Source organism: Melospiza melodia, chromosome 4, assembly GCF_035770615.1.
Source record: "Melospiza melodia melodia isolate bMelMel2 chromosome 4, bMelMel2.pri, whole genome shotgun sequence".
NCBI lineage: Eukaryota > Metazoa > Chordata > Aves > Passeriformes > Passerellidae > Melospiza > Melospiza melodia.
Window position 1 is genome coordinate 73,986,048 of NC_086197.1, and position 23,794 is coordinate 74,009,841.

General features: G+C 36.2%; 1 protein-coding gene across 1 annotated transcript in view; it reads right to left on the minus strand.

Moving 5' to 3' along the window:
- ARID2 (AT-rich interaction domain 2) overlaps window positions 1–23,794 on the minus strand; it is a 93,239-nt gene that overhangs the window by 14,410 nt on the left and 55,035 nt on the right. Inside the window, exons 6-15 of the mRNA XM_063155175.1 lie at window positions 21,237–21,304; window positions 16,453–16,519; window positions 16,118–16,368; window positions 14,869–14,965; window positions 14,579–14,788; window positions 14,052–14,219; window positions 12,936–13,011; window positions 10,641–10,775; window positions 9,994–10,193; window positions 6,793–9,626 (exon numbers count right to left, since the gene is read on the minus strand). Of these exons, the coding sequence (XP_063011245.1) occupies window positions 6,793–9,626; window positions 9,994–10,193; window positions 10,641–10,775; window positions 12,936–13,011; window positions 14,052–14,219; window positions 14,579–14,788; window positions 14,869–14,965; window positions 16,118–16,368; window positions 16,453–16,519; window positions 21,237–21,304 (4,106 nt within the window). The remainder of the gene's footprint in view (window positions 1–6,792; window positions 9,627–9,993; window positions 10,194–10,640; window positions 10,776–12,935; window positions 13,012–14,051; window positions 14,220–14,578; window positions 14,789–14,868; window positions 14,966–16,117; window positions 16,369–16,452; window positions 16,520–21,236; window positions 21,305–23,794) is intronic.

Genomic DNA, 23,794 nt, shown 5'->3' on the forward strand with positions numbered 1-23,794 from the left:
AAAATTAAGCTTCTGAATATTATTTAGAGATGAAGACCTAACATCCTTTTCTTCCCCACTGTTTGAAAACAAATTCACACTCTAAAGAGATCAAATAATATTACTTCCAAGTCTGTGTTAGAATACAATAAGCAAACACTTTCAAATGGTGCACACGTTTAGATCTTTACAGCTCTGTTACTGAGTAGCTTTAGACTTTCACTACAAAGAAACCAATTTCTAACATTTCATTTTTATATCAACTTACATTTTCTTCCTGCTGATCTCTTGGCATTGTGGACAGCAGTCACACAAGGTAGTGAGTTAATAACTATCACATATTATACTACATATATAGTATACTATTATACTAACATGACCCTAGGGACAGCAAAAAAGCCTGATCAAAAGCAAACACATCCCATATCCAAACAATAAAACATGACAAAAATAAGGAAAAGCTCTGCAAAATACCTGAGTACAGCACAACTACTTATGATGCCTGTGATCCATCCACATATATGAAAAGTTGTAAGAAAGGACTTCAGTCCATTAGTCATAACTACAAACTATTTTGAACTCAGCAATGATTTTCACCTAAGGACCTTTAAGCTATTTCACAGAATGGGTAATGAATCCTTCACAAGATATCTTTTAACAAAAGGTAAACATAAGTGGAGTCCTTTAATATCTACGTCCCCTTAAAAAGGCATTTTTAAAATGAAGCTGCAAGCAAAAAAAAGGAGTGTCAGCAGTACAGCTTGTTTTGTAACCTTCACTTGGCATCCCAGTATCAACACATTCTGATGGTCTTTTATGTGACGTTTTATCCCTCTAGAACTTTTGTCTCATTTAATGTGCTGAAGAGAAAATGAGCTTACTGAATGAACTCAGTATTTCGTTTAATTCTCATCATTCAATGTGTGGTTCATGTATTATTTACTCCATTCAAAGCCAACCCTGCAATTAATCTGGAATTATGAATTTTCTCAAGGGTTTCTCTGGCAAGCTCTCCTAGTGGTATTCAAAGGTTTTAATATAATCTCATTGAAAAAAATTGTTTATTTTAAATAAGTTGATCTGAGATATACAACACAAAATGTTGCATTCTGGAAATGAAAGGGCTTAGAAAGAGAAACAAATTTCCAGGACAAAAAGTTGTCATTCAGTGCCCCCTCCCATTTTTTTCCACTTTTTTTTCCTCTGAGGAAAAAAGCTAATAAATTGAAAACAAACATGTAAAATAGCTGTTGTTGTTTAAAATTCTCTTCTTACTGCTCTACTGTGGAGTAGTTTCACTCAAACTTGGTGGACACAACTTCCATGTATTTTTTAAGACAAATCCATTGCTTGCCTATCAGCAATGACTGATTTTTGATTATATTTTTAAATCAACATGTAAAGGAAAGTTACATTTGCTCCTAGCATTTTTTATTTTATTTTAGAAATGAAACTTTTACAGTTAAATATCACAAAGCTTTCCTCTCTTCATTAAAAAGATCAGAAAGATTCACAGAGATCAATGCTAATTTTTGGTTTCCTTTTCCCTCTTTTGTCATGTATTAGTTTAGTAATGCATGACACATGGGCTATCACTAAAATTAGATATAGCCTTTGTTTTTCAGAAATTAAACTCCTTTTCCTCACAGAAACATACCTAGAAATACTTGCTAGGTGCTACCTACTTTACAGTGCTCATATGCAATGATTATGTTAATGCACTTATTTCTTTAAACGAAGACAGACGTTAACTTTTCCCTAATTAAGTCTAAGAAAAGTAATATCGTAAAGGCTTTCCCTGGGGCATAAAGATTCCAGAAAATTTCCTCCTCTAGTGAAAACATTTAACGAATCCAGATTTCCCAAGAAAACAAATGCCCAGTACTCCGCTACACTTGGAAGTGCTCCACAACACCCTTTTACAATCAAATTAGACCTCTCCATGATACAATTTGCAACTGCCACCACTTAGCCCTTTTCTCACACAATCTTGGGGCTGAAAGGTCCCTCTAGAGCAGCAGCATCTGTCTTAGTAGGGTTTATACTCAACCCTAAAGTATACAAACTCTTAATGCCTGTACAGTCTACTTACAGAGCAGATACTAGAGCCTACTATTAATAAGGAGGTAGAGATTTTATATCAAGACTGGGCTGACTTTAGACTGAGGTATTGGAGAGGGGGAGGAAATTCAGCCTGGTCATGATAACCAAGACTACAACTAAGAACTTTCTGCTAACTAGAATGGACTGTTTACCCTACATTTGGGCACAGAAGCTCCTTGTGTGGTAGGAGTAACAAACCCTATGAGTTAAGGCCAAATGTGGCCTCCACTTATATTTGACAGAAGCAGTGATGCTATTCCCTTTATGCATGAACAGATAACTACTTTATCATGATACCTGCACATTCTATTTAAAAGGCCTTCTATGCCACCATCAAGAGAACACTCTGCATCCCAGTGTGTTAGGGATTCTGTTGACATGTAGAGCCATATGCAGTTTAAAAGCATTAAGCTGCATTTTTTCCCCACCACTAATATGTGCACAGCCACTATAAATAAATGCAATTTTAAAAGAAACAATTATTAGTAAAAATACTTTTAAAGTATAACAGGATTTACAGCTTGATATGACAAAATTTTGTTTAGCTTATTCACGCTAATGAACACATCTATAAAAACACATAAGCTGAAAACAAATGGAACAGGATTTGAGTGTGAGAAAGGGGTCAAGTGGATAAGTAGGCACCAAAATAAATGTTCTTTACTTGTTAGATTACTGAGAACTTTATGCCTCCTTGCAACAGTGTGCTTCACAAGTGAAGGGCAGTAAAAGCACACAGATTCTGTATTTCACTAGTTCCAGCTGAGGAACTCATTTGCTCTGTGGCTAGGAATGAATTACACCTCCTGGAGCTACACACCTGCTTTCTGGTGCATGGTAATTCTCAGCTTTCCAATCAACACAGAGCAGGAGCCAACAGCCAAGGCCACACAAACTTTGCCACCTAAATTTCAACACAAGCATGTTTCAAGTGGGCAGCCTTAAGAGAAATGGGCATGCATTGTTTGTGAAGGAATGACAGTGATGAGCAAGAAAATCATTACTTTAAAAGCCAGATGAGGCAATTTAAATCAGATATGCTCAATTCTAAGGACTTGGCGTGATATCAGAGCATTCCTTTAAAACACCACCAATTGGGACAGACCAACATGGTTATGTTCAACAGATGTTTTGGAGGCGTCTGAAGAGGAATAAAAAAATGTGGCAAAGAAAAGCATACAGATAGGTAATTGCTCATTTCTTTTTCAACCACCAGCCTAGCACAATGCCTCAGGAAAGCAATAGACCATGAACAGAGAACAACCAAAATAAAAGGAAGCCAAAAAAGTACAGTACCGGTTTTGTCTCCTCTCAAGAGTACATGTCATGGGCTTACAAAATATAGATGGAGATGTAAGAGCAAAATTGCAACACCCTGTGTATCATGCGTACCAATTCTGACCTAACAGATCCCACTTTTTATCATAATGCAAAATATGGAAAGAAATTCTTATATATTCAGTATACATACAGTTATTATTCAACAAGCTTGATATGACAAAAGGTATACAATTAGTAGGGAATAATCTCAGATTATATACACAAGAAACCTGTAAATATATACAGATTATATACAAAAGAAACCTCTGTATATATATGTGTGTATATATATATATATACACACACACACACAAAGAAACCTTTGTCTAATTGGCTTTTAATGGCACTTACATGGGCTATCTCATAAACAGCCAGTATACAATTTTAATAGGGCAATTAAATTAACATTTTTCCCCAAGTACACTGTATCATCCCATTTCAAACTACCTTTCATATAAGGAAACAAATTTCTCTTATCTTCTACATTCCCTTAAGGATTATTTAATGCTTTCTTGCTTTCCTTAGTTTTTAGACTGCTGTTCCCCTCCTGCCTTACTTGGTCATCCCTCCTTATTTTCAAGCACCTTCCCTTTCTCCTCTCTGTAGTTCATGAAAGCTAATCCTACTGTAGTTGCATAACCAATACCCTTCTTCCTTTTCTGCCCCCTGAACCTCATTTTTAAGTCTTCCTGTCTGGTTTTACTTTTATTACATTTTTTTTCTTCTCTCTCTTTCACACTTCTCTGAAATACAAGCTCTTAACTAACAAGCAAACAGGAAATCACACACTAAAAGCTTCAGCAGCTATGTAATTTTGCCATAGCTAATATCCCTTCATTCTCTGTCCCTTACTGTTTTTCTCCACTGGATTATATTTCTAATAAATTTCATAATGTTTGCAGTAAAAAATGCTCTCCCTTTTCCTTCTGCAAGACAGCCAATATATACTAAAGTACTTCAGAGAGGATAAAACAATGCAGATGCTCAAGTGAAAAAAATGTTCCTCAGCTACTGCCTTTCAAAAAAGTCAGGGGTAAGGAAGCTACTTGTCAGATGAGGAAGACTCAAAATGTGAGGGAGAAAATAGAAGATAACACAAGGCCTAATCCAAAATGAAGTCATCACTAAAATTCACACCAACTTCATGAGATTTTGGCTGCATTTCTGAAAATTTAGAAATACCCCTAAAAGCAGACTTAATATTGGAAATACTTAGCATCTTCTCTTCCAGAAAAGCAATGGCTATTGCAGCTGCTCAGCAACTTTAGAGAAAGAAAAAGAGCTGGCCAGGGTGATTTTGATAGTTTATAATCCAACATGTTAATTTTAAAGAAGTGGCAAAGATCTCTACAAATCCTAAGCCAAACTATGATGTTCACTGTATCTGAACAGAGTACTCTAAAATGGGTTCAACTTAAGTCCATACTTGCAATATTATGACAGACATGATTTGTAAATATACAAACATATGGCTAAGGCAAATAGTTAATGAATAAATTTCTCGCCAAGTTCAAAACTAATTAACTCATTTCTCCCATATTTCTGTAATTTTGAAAAAAGGAAGAGCATCCTACAGACAGCAGAATGAGCAAGCTTTCAGGTAGGGAGACATTCCTACCAAATGGCAAACCCAAGAGGCAGCATTTCTTATTGTAGAAGTAATGAAAAACGTGGTAACTATTCATTATAGTGATACTGGGGACAGTGTAAAGAGGAAACTATCAGCACAGATTTTTTTTTTTCTATCCTCCCCCTCTAGTATCATGATATACATTATCAAAATCAAATGAAATAGTTAAATGTATTACTCCCTTCTTAAAATCTGCTCACATAGTAGCTGCTTGAAATACAACTGCAAATTCTTTTCAGGTACATATTGAGGGAATAAATGAACCTATTCCATTCAAGACAGCCACACCATTTTATACTTCAGCCAAATCCTTCGCAAAGCTATAAGTGAAATTCAAACTGTGTAATAAAGACATTCAGTGTAAAAAGCAAGGTATAGCTAATATATCTGCACTACAGAAAATCTAGCATGTTGTCCCTATGCTGCTAACAGACACTATCAATTTTGATCAAATTATTTCTATTAAGAACAAAGATAAATAACATATTAGAAAAATACAGATCTCCCAACAAAACCCAAGCAAAAATTTAGGAGTGAGTTTAAAGACATTCAAATACATTTTAAGAATTAACTTTGTGCATTGTCACAGTTAGAAGCAAGAAGAAGAGAAAGTAAAAAAGGAAAAAAACTTGTTAACTGTTAACTGTGATTTTTGACAACTAGAAAAGTCAAAAGAGTTTTCAAAAGCAAATTAACTTTCCACAGAAAATGAAGTAGTACTAGCCAGCACTTGTCACATTTTGAGTTCTAGGTCTGTATAAGCCCATCGTGTCTAAGCCTTCTAATGTGTCAAAGGCAACCAAACCCCCAACCAAAAAAAAGAAAAAAAAAAAGTAAGAAATAAAAGACCTGTTAATCCAAGGTGAAAATGTACTAACATACACTCAGAACTTCCTCCCTCTGGTCTGTCAGAACTCTTAACTGCCAGACCTACCATTCTATTCCCTTTACTCATACTCAGGTTAGGAATGGGTTTTTCGGGGAGCAGTTTTCTGTCTATGTATAAAACTAAAATAAATTCTCGGGAACAGACTCATCTCTGACATCATTATTTTACTTATTAATACTCCTGATATCTATGCCTCATTTCTAGTAAAGTGTTAGGGAGTAACCACTTTCAAAAGCTTTAACAAATTCAATCAAGGGACAAAAAAGCCCAACAAACTCTGACCAAAGCTTGGCAAACAGAGAAAAAAAACCCTCAAAACAATGCTTGTTTTATTGACAAACATTGTGAATATTTTGTAATAAATAAATGCAAATATCTCAACAAATTTACAAAATAGTACTTTCTCCTAACTGTAGTAAATCCACAAAGCAAGACCTTGAGAACCAACTTCAAATGCAGGATTCAGTCATCCACACGCAGGTGTGTTTTTCTCCCAAAAAACACATTCACCCCTCTGAAGTGACCGAGAACAAAATGCAGAACAACACTGACATTTTTACAACACCATGCAACACATCATTGTTGTTTTTAGAACAGTTAATTCTTTAAAGAAGAAAATAGTGAGCAGAAGTTCTTTCCTCACTGCATATTATCAAGCTACAAATTTTGAATTCCACTGTTGTCACTGACACTGAAAAAGAATGTAAACTGTTAAAACTTTGGTCTGTGGAAGAACAGTAAGTATCCTTTTCTGAATATCTAAAATACTATGCAGGAGATATCGACCGAGCTCACATTTTCAGTCATGTTATTTCACACTATTAGTCAGAATCACAGTCAGAATAAACATGAAAAGAACACTGCAACATACCTGTGTGACCATGCTTTGTATATACGTGGTTGGATGCTGCTGCTTTTGTTGAACAGCACTTTCTATTGCTACTTTCGCTACAGTGCTTGGATCCGCTCCAGCTGGCACAGCAACCATAGTTGCACTGCAACCAGCATTGTTGGGGTCACTGATTGTAACAATTCTAACTCCTACTTTATTTGGAATTCCTGGAACAGTTTCCCTGTCATTATCCTCTGCTGGCCTCTTTGCAGTTTTGCATTCTGCTGTGCCATTAGTAGACCGAACTTCGGAGGACAGGGTAGACTGGGACACTCTAGGTCCTGAGTGTGGAACTGCTATGATTTGATGCCCCTGTATAACAGAGGCTGTAGATTGTGGTGAGACAACTACACTTGGGCGTTGCTGAGGCACATCTGAATTCAAACTTGAAGCTAGAGGTCCATTAGGTAAATCAGTGTTGGTACCACTAAGTTGCTGGGTTAACAGTTTTGCAGCCTCCTGTGTACCGCTTACAACAGGTGAACTACTCAAAGTTAATACAGGCCCATTAGAAATTCTTTCCCCTTGATCACCTTTGGCAGTATCTTGCTGCGTGGCATCCAAATTCCCTTGTTGTTCCACTGAAGATATCTCACCATTTCCTACATGATTGGAAGTTTTGTGATTTGGAATGTTTTTGCTCAAATGAGAACAATCTCCTTTATCAAAATCACAGATTCCATTAACTAGGGGCTTCTTCAAATCACTTTTAATTTCCTGTGTGTCCATTTGTTCAAAGTTCTGCTTTCCAGGAGCTCCGTTCTCACCCATTTCTAATGATGGCCCATTACTGACTTGTGAGCACTGATTGGCCTCATTCTGTGTTTTCCCTGAGTTAGAAGGAGGTAGACTGGAGTCACTATACTTTCTCCCATTTAAAAGACTTCCCACCTGCATTTCATTTTCTTTTGCATCCCCATTGCTGGTGTTTGCAGCTCCTCTTCGGCAGGAAGGATTCTCCATAACTTCAATTTTACGTTCATGAATGTGTAAACCTGTTGCTTCCTTTGCTTCTTCCTCCTTTTGGCAAATTATTTTATCACCTTTGAATGGGGGAGCAGCAGTACACGGTGATTGTCCAGCTGAAGGTGCTTGAGTAGCTGGAAGGGTTTGCACCTGTAGCCCAACTCCTGTCTGTGCTCCACTCACTGAAATTCCTGCTGGAGCAATTATCTGAGTTGCATTTCCCTGACTCACAGTTGCAGTAGCAAAACTCGTATTTGGCACAACTGTTATCGTAACCTGGTTGCCAGTAGTCCCTTGGAAAATAGTTGCTGGGCTGTTTGAGATCAACTGGCCTGGCAATATCTGTAAATTAGAAATGGGTACTGTTTGCACTGCCCCTTGGGGCGGGATTGCACCCGGGACCAGCTGAACATTTTGCTGTCCAACTAGCAGCTGCTGAGCTGGAGACTGTCCTTGAACTCCAAAACCTGGTGTCTGGTTATTGGCCATCTGATAAACCACCTGAGGGCTAGGAGCTCTTGCATTGTTAGGTGGAGGAATCTGTGGAGCTGGGAGTATAAGCTTCCCCCCGGGAGTTGAGGGGCCTCTTTTTGGAAGAAGCAGTTGTTTTATCAGGCTAGACTCACCAGAGCTGGGCTGGCCAACTCCCGTATTAGCTTGCTGTGACTGAACTTGCATTTGCATCGATTGTTGTACCTGTACCTGCTGCTGCGATGATGCTGGTGAATGTTGCTGCTGCTGCTGCCTCTTTACAGAAAGCATCTGGCTAACAGTAGGAGGGGGTCCTTGTGACTGAGGAGTGGTAGATGAAGATGACATAACTGTAGGGACTTGATTATTTGTAACTGGACCAGGGGACGGTGAAGATGATGGAGTAATGCTCGGCTGTCCAGCCAACTGGACAGTTTGGCCAGCAGGAATAGAAGCTGGGTTAGCAAGCACAATTTGATGAATGGCTGGTGCGTATGTCTGACCTTGCTGAGCTGGCTGGCTTACTATCACTACACTTTGCTGGGATGGTGCTGGAGGCTGCTGCTGTGGCTGCTGCCCCACAGCAGGTGGACCTTGCTGAGACGGCAGAGGCTTTGGCGCAATATTCTGAAACCCTACTCTAGATGTCGGTGGGTTTTGAACACCTGCAATTGTAACCACCTGCCCAGCTGCTACTTGGAAATTCTGAACTGAGGTGGCAGAAACCATGTTAGATGCAGAGGTTGTGACATACTGCTGTGGTGCTATGATGACCGTATCTTGTTGCTGGTTACCCGCAGAGGACTGCTGAGATGATGTCTGCCCAGGTTGTGATGATGTGCTGATTAGCTGTTGACCCTGTGAAACTGCTGAACTGCATGCTGGTAGGTTTTGCACTCTGCCAAATATATGACCCTGAGGTACAGCTTGCTGAATTACCGTAACAGGAGTGCCTGAAGGTATCTGTCCTGGTACCACTGCATGCAGTGGGGACTGTTGTTGAATTACAGGTTGGTGGTGAAGCATCTGAGAACTCACAACTGTAACAGACGGCTGCTGGCCTGCGGTGCTGTGATTTTGATTAGAAGCTCCTCCTACTGCAATAGGAACAGGAACTGCAGACTGAGGAACAGAGCTCTGTATTACTGCAGCCTTCACTACTTCACAGGATATTGGACCTTTATTCTGTATAACAGTCATTGGAGCATTCTGTTGTGTATGAATAGAAGGATTTTGTGGAATTCTAGAAACAGTCTGTGCCACAGTGTGAACACCTTGAATTGGAAAAGACATCTGTGTTGCTGTCAAAGTTGAAGACTGGTTAATAGGGGTCCTCTGATAGTGATTTCCTACACCTGGTAACCCATGCGCGATTCCTGTTGAAATAAACACAGAAAAAGTTTGGAAGAAGAGATAACTTTTAACACATTAACAAATTTTTAAAAACCCAAGATCTGAAATTGTTATTCTGCCTGAAGCAGTTTCTTTTCTCAGCTCTACAGAGTCTGAATTAATGATGCAGCAACAGTGGCCTGTCTGCTGACTGGAAAGCTTATGCGTTACATGTCAAAGACTAGAATGGCATGCAAGGAAATACTGCAATACCATTCCAAACATTACTGAATAAACTCTAAACATGCAGCCTCAACTTCTAACACTTACAGGCTATGCTCAAAACCTTCAGGCTTTTCTTATGGTTTCAGGATCAATGCAAAATACTTTATACATAATGAAGTTAAAAACCTGCTGGCAAAGGAGACGCAGACACATCAGGAATTGAATCAACCCGGACAACTGGGGTAGACGAAGTTGGTGGCTGCTGATAGTACATCTGAATGGGAAGTGGTATAGCTCTCCTCTTCACTCCTACCACATGTATATGTGCTTGACCATTGTTACTTGGATCTTCTACTCTCTTGACTGTATGATTTGGAAAGACGGTTCTGCCAAACACAACATAAATCCATGTTAATAAACACAGTAACTCAACTCTCACCATGTGTTTTACCTAACTGCTCTTGTGTGCAGAGTAATAGAAGGAATGCCTGCATCTTTACAACAAAGCAAGATTTTCCAATATCATGTGAGTGCTTATCATTGAGACTAGCAGGTCCCCCAGATGGCTGAGATGCCATAGAACCTAAGTGAAAATTACAAAATCTCAAAAAACTACTTCAGAAAGAATTGGAAGGACTAGAAGCAGAAAAGGAACCCATTCAAACATCTTGAAATATAATGAAATAAACAAACTCTAAACATTTGTTTCAATGTAAATTCCAAAAGTGGATGTCTTTCAACCCAGTAGATATTTTCTCTAAGAAATTTAAACTACCGGTTAGTTTTGAGAACATACAATTGTTTCTTTATTGCTGCATAAATTCTTGTCTTACCGCAGGCATTTATAAAATCCAGTTGATGTTAGGATTCCACCTCGAGCTAATTTACTACAAGTAGAGAGGTATTCAGAGTACATTTCTGCTCGAGAGACTGAGCAATCAAGGTTCACTTCAAAATGGGCATTCAACCTGAGGATGAAAAAATAAACTATGAAGCAAAATATGGAGAGAGTATTTTTAAAGGGGTTGTTAAAACACTTCAGTTTGTATCACAGACACTTCTGAGATCTGCCAAAAACATGGAAAACAGCATTTTAGTTTATTATTTTGTCAGATGCCTCTTCCACATTTTCTCACTGCTCATGAATTAACACACTGGACCCCTAACACCTACAGTCAGTTTTACATGCAATATCTTATTTACATACTTACATACATATTATTATTTATGCAAAACTGTCTCTACCTATGCCTTCTTTGTTTTATATTCTGCAAAAACAAATGAGAATGCATGGTTTCTTGGTATCTCCTCCATACAGCTCTATTCTGATTCCTTAATGATTCTACTTTCACAAAAGATGGGCTGAAAGCTAACTAATTCTTCATCACACATTTTTAAGTCAATGTTTGCTGAACATCTAATATTCACTTAGCAGTGAAAAGTATTTATATCTCCTACAGGCTCTACACAAGTCCAAAGACCATCTAACCTCTAACCTCATAGGAAGCTGTGAGAAAAGGAAACATCTATCAGTTTAATTTTATTTCTCTTAGATCCACTACTCCAACTGAGAGACAAAGGAATTGTTAATCCCCAGCAGCAAACAGAGTCAAGTAAGAACTCACACTCAGTGCTCAAATACTGGCATGAAAATAAAAGAAATATTTTAGCTGTCAACATTTATTACAGGGCACTATCACTCTGTAAAACTACACTGTGTTCTTCTTTGTAGAGCCAAATGTAACTGGATGAAAAGCCTATGATGACATTCTTTAAATTGTGTTCTCTCATAAAGAGTAAGTACCATTTCTCCTGCAGTTGTTAGAATTTTATTACTACAAAAACAGAGATTATATTAACAGAAAGTTTATGTATTAATTAAATTTGGCATATTGAACAAGTGACTATCCAGCTGGATATGTCATTTTAGGTTGACACACTAACACTGGTACCAGCAAATAGGAGATGTTCAGGCGTTAAAATTGAGAAATGTGATCTGTGATCACTACTTTACTGTCACTGCACTTACACCTCCTACTGAATCTAAACTGGCTAGTAATACATCCAGGAAGGCCAGTTTAAATACCTTGTCTTTTTGCTGCTTTCAAGAGATAGAACTGAATTCTACTGCTCTGATTTACTCGTTTACCCATTTCTCTAAGTAGGAAGTAATGACTAAAGCATACCATGAAAATGTACATTTATCTAAGTTTGCTAATAGGATCTGTAGACAAAGTCCAGTTCCAAGGCATCCCTGCTGAAATGCCTAAATATGAAATTTCTCAATCTTTCAGCAGTTAATTATTATGGTGATAATACTTCACAGTGTGCAAAGACAAGCATGGTAACATCAGCTGACCACAAAAAGTTGCAGTATTTCCCCCCATACAGCCAAAGCTCTGTTGGAAGTATAACCTCATGGTAACCCAAAACACTAGGCTTTGTAAATTCCATCCACTTTAACTGGAAGGTGCTTGTCTCCTCAGTGACAAGATGAACCTAAGAGCTGTGAAGCAGCAGAGGTGAAAGGCCCATCAGGAACTAATTAATGCAAATACTTGGAACGTGAGTTGATTTATGTAAGACAAAGAGCTCAGAAAGATCACCTGCAGTCTACATGAGAACCACGGGAGAGACAGTTTCTCTCTAAATATCTGACAATAATATTAGTTGAAAGCAAGAGAATATGAATGGAAAAGACTTTGATCTTCTTTAACTTGAGGTTCAGAATGATCATGCAAGAGTTTTGCAGGGCCTTAGCTTCATAATTTGATAATTACTTTTGTACTGATTCAGTAATAAAGCAACACATTACCAGATAAATGTGTAACACTGCTCGACAATTTAAAAAATAAATTAAATCAAGATCAGAGTTAAAAATCAAATCAAATTCTGTCCTAAGAGACAAAACAACTAACTTCATGAATCAACAGGCAAAGACTGAATAGTCTGGTGGAGCTTTTGCTTTCAGACTTCTTCATAGCAATGACAGAGTGGATTTGGTTTACACAGAAAAATCAGTGTAACAGTAAAGACAAGCAAACTGGAAAATTCTGTGACCCACGAATTCAGTATTTTTCTTTGTTTTTCTTCTTCATTAATGTATTTGAAAAGAACTATACACTTACCATTGACATGCAAATTTCTCGCTGTCTATCTCTACTATTCCTGGAGGTGGAGCAACATGTGGTGCTGTCCTGGAGGCTGTAGAGAACATGGAGAAGAAAAAAAAAACAAACAAAACTTGCTGAAATGTTTTTTGTCGTCCTGAAGGAAGCACTTCATGACATCCACTGGTACATGCCAGTAAGGATGTCTCCAGCTAAGGAAGCAACAAAGGTGCCCACTGCAGACTACAGAGCTGCACTACAGTTTACCAAAGTGAAGCAGGGCTTGCCAGGGCCAGAGTCATTGCTAAAGTGCAATCACCAGGAGTGCACCTAGTGAACGGCTGCTTCCAGATCCATGATTGTGATCTCAGCACTTTACAGCACTGAGCATGACTTTAAAGTGGCACACTACTCCACCAAAACAGGCACAAATACACAGCAATTATTTTTCCAGCTCTTAAGTGGATGCAAATATAATGCAAAGGATCTTGTAGCAATGCCACAACAGTTCATCCTATTCACTCTTGTTCACCCCCTCAGTTACATTCTCTCCCAGCCATTTTTTGCTGTGGTCTCTACACCCATTCCAAAAACAGCATGCTTAGACATGCCAACCAGTCTGCTCCAATGGCTGTTTCTCAGTAACTTACTAAGAATAGTTACAATTTGGTTTCCATAACAAGAAACTGTTTAGAACCTTCAAGAGTGTGTCTATCTCATCTCATCTCATCTCTCAATTCTACCAAATAATTTATGTTACTGCCCAATAATACCCAGTGTAAAATGTAACATAAAATGGACCTCTAATTCTCTGAAAATTGTGGGAACAATCTAGAATAGATACTTTTTCTTTCCAGTGAACAAGCTAAAATAAGCAATGTGTGTCACTTTCAGAGAATTTTCAGATTAGCAACTGAAAAACATTAAAATTCTTTCAAAGGTTGTTTCACAACAGTTTTGGCTAACATAGCTTTGGCTAACATAGTGTATTTTCTTCGTGAGTGTTTGAAAAAGAGATAAGGGTTATGCCCAATGTTATACTTATTTATGCAAACTAATCAGAAATCTAAAGAAGATAAAAATCACAGATCATGAATTTTATACAACACTGTGTTGCCTTGCAGTGATACTCACCTGGGACACCTGTTGCATGAGCCTGTGAAGAACCATGATCCATTACCTGTGGTCTGACATCAAGTATTCCTTGCTGGCTAACACACTGATGTTCAATGAGCTTTACAGCAGTAAGAGCATCAGGTCCAAACATCTGGATGTCCATAGAAACCAGACACACTAATGTATCTAAAGTATTGAATGTAAAACCAACAATGACATTAGGACAACAAAACAAATGCTGCTGGAATATACTGATATGCTTTAAAATTGCCATGTGCTGAAAGGGAACAAGTCTTTGCATGCTTCTGTAGGTTTCTTTTTTGTTTTTTTTTAACACATTTTGTGGCATTAAAAAAAAAATTTAGAATTTTTAGCATCATCAATTCCTTGAGGACACAATTAATAGATTTAGAAAATTCCATCCCCATGCTGTGTTCTCTCTCACACACACGAGCAAGCCCATTTTTAAGAATATGCCATGGTCAGTAGTTAAGTCTTTTTTCTTACTTAAGCAAGAGAAGAAATAGATCTTGCTTCTCCCTTACCTATGCTCTTCTCTACTTTAGCAATCTTTGAGCAGGCCACTTCTCCCATTTCTGTGAGCATGTATAGCACCTCAAGTGCTGAGATTACAAGCAGCACATCTGGTAGTGTAAGATGACATATGATCTCTTTATAGGATTCTTGATCCACATATTCACAAATTAAGACACCATTATCTTCAGCCTTACAAAGATTTGCCAAGATTTCCATGCCTGAAGAACAAATACAAAATAGTTTTAAACAGCAATAATTATAATTCTGATACAAAACCAAGAATAGTTAGAGATCTTACCTCTCATTTTTAAAAATCTATCCCTTGACATGAGGCATTTTGTAACAGTGTGGAACATTAGATGAGTAGTTTTGAAATCAACAGGATCCAAAAGAAGCTGAGGAGAAAGAAAAATAATTACTAACACTCTCCACATAGTGCTAATGGCTCAAATATTCAATTTGCTTATCAAAATATAAGGCTCAGAAGGGTTTAAGTGCAGCATACATAAATTTCGCTCGTGTTCATAAAAACTGAACCATGTGAGCTTTTGATTGTACCTAGCATTTTGAGTCCCCTCCTCCTTTTCTGCTCTGAAGCAGCAATCTAATTTACACTTTCCAGTGCTCAGAATAAGGAAAATAACTTTCTTATCAGGCAGTCAACAGTATACACAAATGGATTTTAATACCCAAAAAAAGACCAGAACTTGAGTAACAAAATGTACTCCTTCCCAGATGCTATCTCAGTCATTCCTCTTGTTTCAACTTCTGCTTCTCAGCTAGAGATCCCAGACATAAGTAACATTCTTTCTCACTCAAAAGTTAAGTTTGGTACATGGCAAATGAAAAACACCATCTTTTCTTTCAATATTTAATAGTGGACCAATACTTCTAATCTTATTCCTGGCTAGTATCCATTTAACTTAAATTTATATGCTATATTTTAAAATATAAGGACTATCTGAATATACTTCCTATAAAAATCCATAAATCCATATAATTTTATGCACAATAATATGACATAGTGAAATAGCAGATTTTATAACATTCAAACCTCTCTCTCAAAAAAAAGAAAAAAAAAAAAGAAAAAAAGATGCCCCACATGATTCTGGCAGCACACCCATTTGCCTATGACTAGTTTACACAAAGTACAGTATACAGGACATAAAATCCTCTAAAACCCTCTTTCTTAAAGACACTGTTTTGAAATTATGACTAAAGGTTTATAAAGTGAAGAAGCAAGCATATAGACTGCAGAACTTAACAAACTCCTTTCTTCTCTTTGGGAAACTAAACTGAAAATTATACTTTATGAATATCTTCTTATCTCGCTACATCATCAGTCTTCTTCGTGTGATTCTATTTTAGCAAATGAACACATACAATCATATTTTAGTTTTGGCCCTGAACACTTGTTTTCAAAATGCTGATTACAAATTTAGAGAATAATTTATTTCCTTCTCCATCCAATGATAAAAAAAAAATTTCATTGACACGACTGCTTTTATCAATTTATATCTGAATTTTTCTGTTTGAAAGCACATTACCTCTGCTGCAATATTTCCCAGTGTGTCAAGCCCCAACTGCCGTAGAGAAATAAAGTGACTGTGAGCAGAGAGTAGCAGGAACCGAAGACAAGTACGATTAGCTGCCAGAAGTTTAACATTTCCCTCTTCAAAAGAAAGATTTCGTAAAATCACTGCTATCTGAAGTACCCGCTGCCCTTCAATATCATTAATGCCCAATTTGCGAGGTGGATGAAATAAGGATTCCCAAATCCATTCTTCTGATGGAATATCTATGAAGTAAATAAATATATATTAGTCCTTCCTTTGCTCAATTTACCAACATGCATGTATTAAGATTAGTCAAGATGTCTCACCTTGAGATTTGCTTCTGTCAGAAATTAGATCACGAACTTCAATATCCTCAACAATATCCTTCCAAAACTGAAGAAAGAATTAAAAATACTTAATTTCTAGGGGCTATTTCTTAAAATATTAATTACTTGTATTTCTATTATGTTAAAATATTGAAATAATATTTAAATATTATAAATTTTTCCCTTCAAGCACCGGAAGTATGCAGTCATGATCAACCAACACTACCACAGAAGTGTTTTGCTGAAGCACATGCTGCAACTATGGGGCAGTTTTCCATATATCATTAGAAATACAGCAATTCCAAATGGAAAAAAAAGTTCCAGCTCATCCTCCTTCATCTCCTACAAACGATGATGATCTAAGGCGGAATAAAGCGACTCCTCCCACTCTCAACAGATCGTAAGACTCCTGCAAGAAGTTACTATTTGGAAAGACTTTTTAAAGCTGCTGCTGTGTTTCCTACTTCATCATAACACACTAAAAAGAGAGAAACAACCACTACTATCACAAAAAACCTTTATAAATATAACCAAAGCAGAACACTTCAGCAGACTGGAACTCAAATTACTTTACAAATTTATGGCCTGGTCTGTAAATGGTTGTTTTGTTGCTAGTCCTGCTGAAATTCAAGAATTAATCAATGAATTAAGTTTTTCAAACTAATAAAAATATATAGTGTGATGTACAATAATATAAAAATATATAATGATATATGCATTCTAATGTGTGTATCTGAACAAAGATATAAACCTTCCTTTGACTAATAAAAATTTGTGCATTTCTTTGACTCACTAATGAAATACCATTCCTCTTTTAACTATAATCACAGAATAAAACCACCAATAAATCTGGATAAAAAGGGGAGGATGGGAAGTACAACCAGCTGAACAGCAGGAGAAATTTTGCTATGCAAATGTAATTACTAAATTACAGCATTCATACCAAGCTTGACACTACTATTTTCTTGACAAATACAATACTACAGATTTTCTAAACTGGAAGGAAAAGAATTTTATTTCACTGCAATGTTGCTAAATGGTGGCCAAGTACTGTTTAGTAAAGAGGATTTACTTGCACAGAAAGGATTACTACCTCATTTTAGCAAAGACAAGAACAGCCAGAAAAAAATCTTAATTTCTTACTGTTTGTGACAAATAGATTTTTCTAATTAATACTGAAGCTACCACCAAGAGCCACAGAAGACGAAGGCATGCAGGCAAAATTCTGTTACAAGGGAACAGGTGTAACATGACAATTTTTTTTTTCCCCCCCAAAGGAACAGCAAAAGTGGAAAGAAACAATGAAGCTTTCTGGGCATTCATTTGAAAAACAACAGCACAAAGGCAACAAAACATCAGTTCAGAATCCCAAGCAGTTATTTATTCCCTACTATGAAGGATACCTGCAATCTAATATGACATATTAATAGAAATAAACAAGATGGTGTAAAAGAAATGGACCTTATCACTAATTATATATATATATATATATATATATATATTTTTTTTTTTTTTTTTTTTTTTTAATCATGGACTGCTAATAGAAACAAAGCTAAAACCTGGAAGCAACCAAACTGAGCTTCCTGACATCCGGATACTAAGATGTAATGGACAAAGATAAAGAACTTGATTCACATTCACAGTCTGATCACTGTCAGTACCCAAGCTCCTTTGGAAAAAAATGCAAACAATTATACAGAATCCACTGCAAATAAGATCAACCAAATGGCTGTCCATAAAAGCAATGGAGATGTAGCCCACAAAACAAAATGTACCACTGGTATGATGACTTATTGTTCAAGAAAAATATGAGAGACCTGGAGTAACGTCAGCTTGACAGATTACTCTGAGAGACAAGAAAAGTGATGTTTGAAAAGTATTTCAGGTATTTAAGTGCATAAGGATCTCTGCGCACTATCTGAGAAAGATTCAGAGGATAAACGCACAGTAAATGAAAAGAAAATTATATTTATAGAAAGAAGTGGGCAACAAAATTTCAAAAATCACAAAATAAATAAGAAAATCAGAGAAGTAAGGAAGGCACAAGAACTGCATGTATGTGGATTTTGGAGCTCTACAGCTAGAGGAGGCCTCAAGTAGTCCAAGAACGTGAAATGCAAATAATTTGACTGAAGTAAACAGAGACGAAAGGTGCATGAAGAAATGTAATGCAATTTCTCAGACACTACACATCAGACACTGAGTAGCTGCTGGAGACATGAAAGAAATACCTGGAAAAGCAGCTAAATCTATCAGAAAATAAACATACTACATAAACAAATCACTCTTGAAAGCAAACTATACTCACAAGTGAACCTTGGTAACTGAGGACATTCAAAGCTAAGTGAAACAGTCAAAAATGGGAAAAGAGGAGAAAACATCTGAGCAGGATGCCATCAGAGCCTGGGGATGGGGACAACAAAACAAACAAGGCGACATACAAGACGACTGGCTAAATGCCGGTTGCTCCAATCCCTAAGTAAGGACACACAGTCATTCCTGCTAACTAGACATTTAAGCTTATTGGGAGCATGAGGAAAAATCAAGAGGGGAGAATGCCACAAATTAACATAGCTGTAAGAGACAACAGCAGGTTCAACTTCAATAATACTCCTATTTGGACAATTAGTGGAACAGATTTACTGACTAGTAAAAACATTTGATTCAGTTTAGAAGTAATTTATGTAAAAAGTGAGAAGATATGTCCTGCTGCACTTAAGATAATGAAAAATATAAATTTTTCAAACAGTCTTATATAATGCAGTAAGCACTGGGGGGAAGGGAAAGAAAAAAGAAAAGAAAGGTAATTGATTTCCTTGAAGTTTAGTATAAAGAAACACATTGCTTTTCATCTTCACCTTCAAGTGACAGAACAGTGATACTGAAGGACACCACTAGCAACAAAATGAACAAACAAAAAAATGAAGATTAAAAAAAAAAAGATAATATGAATGGTGAAAGGAGTAACTTACTTAATAGCTGTTCTTTTTTCTTAAAACTGCAAAAGCACATTTAAAAAAAACCTAAAAGCAAACACCAAAACCAGACACACAACATCTGTGCTGACAACCAAATATCTATCTGCTACGTCAGGAAGCTCCCATGCCTCCCCCAACTTCTGTTTTGACATAGCCACAGCTGCAATACAAAATAAATTACTTCCAGTAGTAAGGTCAAACAAATGCTTGCAGTGAGATGCTCTGAAAAAATCTGAATTCCTGGCATTAGAGATACTTTTACATGTGATGTCAAGTTTTTCACATGCTTTCTGAGTATTTCTGCCATGCTGTCAGCAGTATTTCACTACAGAATGGTACTATATATGTTGTAATGTCTAAACATAGATCTTGGAGAACATCCAAGATTTTATTAGTAAACCTTATTGCAGTTACAGGGGTTCTACTTAAAATTTTTATAAGACATTTATAAGAACCACCTGTTCTTATAACAATTACTTAAATTTAAATAATCAATATGTAATACCTTAGAATACTGTATAATTTCAGATGTTTACAGATCGAGACATGGTGCTTGTTGCTGCTCTAGATCAGCAACAGTCTGTGACAGCTTAGTGGGAACTCAACACATAAGTGCTAAATGCTTTAAAAAAAACCAACCAACCAAACTAACCAACCCACTAACCAACCCAAAACCTACAGTACTTCTGGACATACTTTTTCAGTGGAAAAGGGAAATCTTGAACATTATGAAACATTAATTTTTACACTTAATTTTGGCACACTCGAATCTCATTTTCAAGTCCATATACTCACAAATATGAGAGCTTAGCTTTCTTGGTTTTAAGTTTACTTAGGAAATTTTGATTAGGCAATCTTTACACTGGTATTTCAACAATACTTATCAATTAACGAAAACCACTATGGTCCAGCTTGTTCCCAAACCGAGTTACATAAAAATAAAACAAAAGATAAATGGAGACAGCTCCCAACAAATATTGTTCTGTAATACTGGCATGATATTTCAGTATATAAAACAATTACGGAATTGAGCAGAAATCTGCCTTTATGAGGAACTCTGAAGATTATCTCTTCACATTTTTATTTAATAAAAAGCATAAGGTATCAAAATACATTTTAATCTAGCTTTCTTCTACTTTAGCCACATAAATCATCACTTGTAATTCAAGAAATCACATATCATAGTAAATATGCTAAAATATCAAATCTCTTTCATCTATAATGCATGCTCTTATTCACCTAAAAAAGCTCATCTAGAATAAATAACTATCTGTACAAAGAAAGTTTAGTTCTATTTTTACTTCATTTCACTGCTTGTACAGTAGCTCATGCCCTCTAGTGGAAAGATTAAAAAAGCCTTCTGCAAAAATAAGTTAAAGTACTATTAAATACTATTAAAGTATTTCTCACAGCTTCTTATGCTTTGATCTTAATTTTTGTAATTCAGAATGTTTCTTTACTGATCATCGCAGTTCACAACGAAACCCAACACAGCATTGTTGCCTCTTGGTAAATATACTGCCCAACATCCCTTTTCTTCACACACATTAGTTTCCTTATAAAAATAAACATAGAAACTTTTGTTCATTTGCCTATACCTATTTTTTTCTTAATACACTTCTTCCTACTCATCCCAACATTTTAAGACAACTGTGACATGGTGTCCTATTAAATTTAAATCAAAGGAATGAAGTTAAGAGCAATTTTAAGGACATATGCTAGTGTATCTTAGAACTTGCAATCTTTTTAAAGGATTTGATATCCACCACATGCAGTACAAAATTATTTTAGTAATTTTTGATTTACCTTAACAAAATCTCTATCAGTTTTCTCCTTCCATTCTTCTCCAAATACGGCAGAAAATGATCCTAAAGCTTTAAGCACAAAAAGCGTATTTTAGTAAAGTCTTTAAAAATGAACATTTTTATTAATCCACAAACTAAATAAAGATTCAAGAACACTCTAGACTCTTCCAGTGTTTCCTGTTGATCTTAAAAATACTGCACAAACCAGCTGAAATGTCTGCTGTCGTTTAATTAACAGCTATTGCAAATTTACAGTGTAAACTGAAAGTAAGGAGTTCATAAGGAAAGGCCTAGTTTGTGAATCCTGTAAAAAAAAGAAAAAACTTTTCCAGGAGAAAAACTTCTCCAGGGGAAACTTTTCCAGAGTTCTTTTCCAAGAGTCAAGTTGACTGGTCTGTTCTCACCCTCCTATCAAGAACTGTTTTCCATGTGCACTGTGTAAGCACAAACACTACTGTAGTAATTAAACAAATTCCCACTCATGTTTTCTAAAAAACAGTAGTAAGATTTTGACAATGCTCAATTCAAACTCAATATTTAACCAAGACCAGTAATAGATGTTCTTGGCTGTTTGACTGAGCACTACCACAGCTTTTGTAATCATCAGTCCTTGAAAGCAGTTACAACTCAGTCAATCTGATTCAAATGCTGAGTCAATCTAAAAATACTCTCTTGCAATAGTTCTGTAATGAACTAATGACACATTTCAGTTTAACATTTTGGTTCATGTTTTCTTATTTTGTACAAAATGCTACAAATCTCAATTCCAAGACCACATCAGCTTTCAATTCGCAGAATCCAAACAAAGGCCTTACGCAGCTCTCCAAGCTGAATATACTATATAACCCTCAAACCCCTGTGGTTGCCCCACGACCTGCAATCCAACTGTCAACTTGAAGTTTAGGAGGGAACTGGAGAGAAGCTGATGACATATTTTATTACCTAAAAACCACTATAAATAATAACAATTATAAAACCTTAATTATAGACAAGAAAAATCTAAAACCTGTATTAAATAAAGTTAATCAGCTATTGTTTATTGCCACCTAACATTACTCTGGTAGGATTTTCATAATGGCTGAATTTACTAACTAGAGAACTCATTTATTTCAGCATGAAACCTGGCAGATTTACCTTCATTATTTATACTATAAAACCACAATATTTCAAATCAATATTTCAAATTGAAGTTTCATGCTTCAAAAATAAGTAAACATACCCCTGCTGTTTCTTTCCCTTATTTGTCCCAATTAGTCCTTTTAATGCTGCTAGGACATTTCCCTGGATTTATCCAGAAGACACAATCATGTAATATAAAAATGAAGTTTTTCCCAGATAATGAAAACAGTGAGTTTATTACACGCTCATCATTCCTCCCAGCTTTATCTCAAATATTTTTCAAAAAACACTAAACAGACAAGCTATGGAATAAACCTGTTCTTCAAGTTAAGAACTCCAGAAAACACTGTCTGCCCCTACAACATCAAAAAAAAATCCTTAAATAGCAATACATAACTCAATTAAATTATTTGCAAATTCCTAAATCAATAGAAGTTTCATCAAGAGAACATGGGAGTGATGGTAACCTCAAAAATCTAGAGAGCAAGCATTCTGGAATCATATGGAGGACTAAGTTTCCCTTCTCTAGCTTCCTTTCAAATATTTTCCTTTGAAAGCACTTGTGCCTGGACCAGATGCAAACACTAAATGACCAAGCTCTAACCATATCTGAAGGACACTGAAAAATGTACAAATTTTTCAGAAAATTTGTAGAAAAAGCAAGAGAGAAGTTGGAAGACACTAATGCAATACTGGGGGGAGAACAGGAAAGCTACAAATCCTTATGTAAAAATGCCAATTATTAAAAAACCCCACTAAACCATATACAATGGCTAACACTGGCTCTTCCCCAGCATTTTAAATCAGAATCTTTGACATCCCATGCTATGTTTGTGCTTACACATGCAAAGGAGATTTCTACTCAAACAAATGATAGTCTACATTATCAGACTTAATTATGCTCAGCTGAAAAGGCTCATTTGAGCAATTTTTTCTGGAAGTTATTTCTGAATTTCAGTATTAAAAAACCAACCAACAACCAACCAACCAAAAAACCCCACAAAACCAACAAACCAACCAACCCACCCACAAACAAAAATGAAACCCAAATTCACAAACAAATAAACGAACAGAAACAACAAAACAAAACATTAAAACCAAACCAAACTAAAAAAGCTCAGCACATAAACATGGTAAATACTTCCTCCTCATCACCCCAAGATAAAAGCTACGTTGTTATCATTTTACAATAGTTTAGGTTAATTTATGTTTTGCTCCTCTCTTGACAAGAGGCCATTAACAAGGAATTATTATGCATTGAGACATTTCTTTCACACTGAAAAAAATCTGAAGAATTTATTTGACATACCTATTTTGAAGGTATCAACCCTCATTTAAAACTTATGTGCTAACATATTAAGTAATTCTGAAAATCTGATTAAGACTTTTCTCCCCTGAGTTTTATAACCTGAATTTCACTGCAGTTAAACGTGTAGTGAA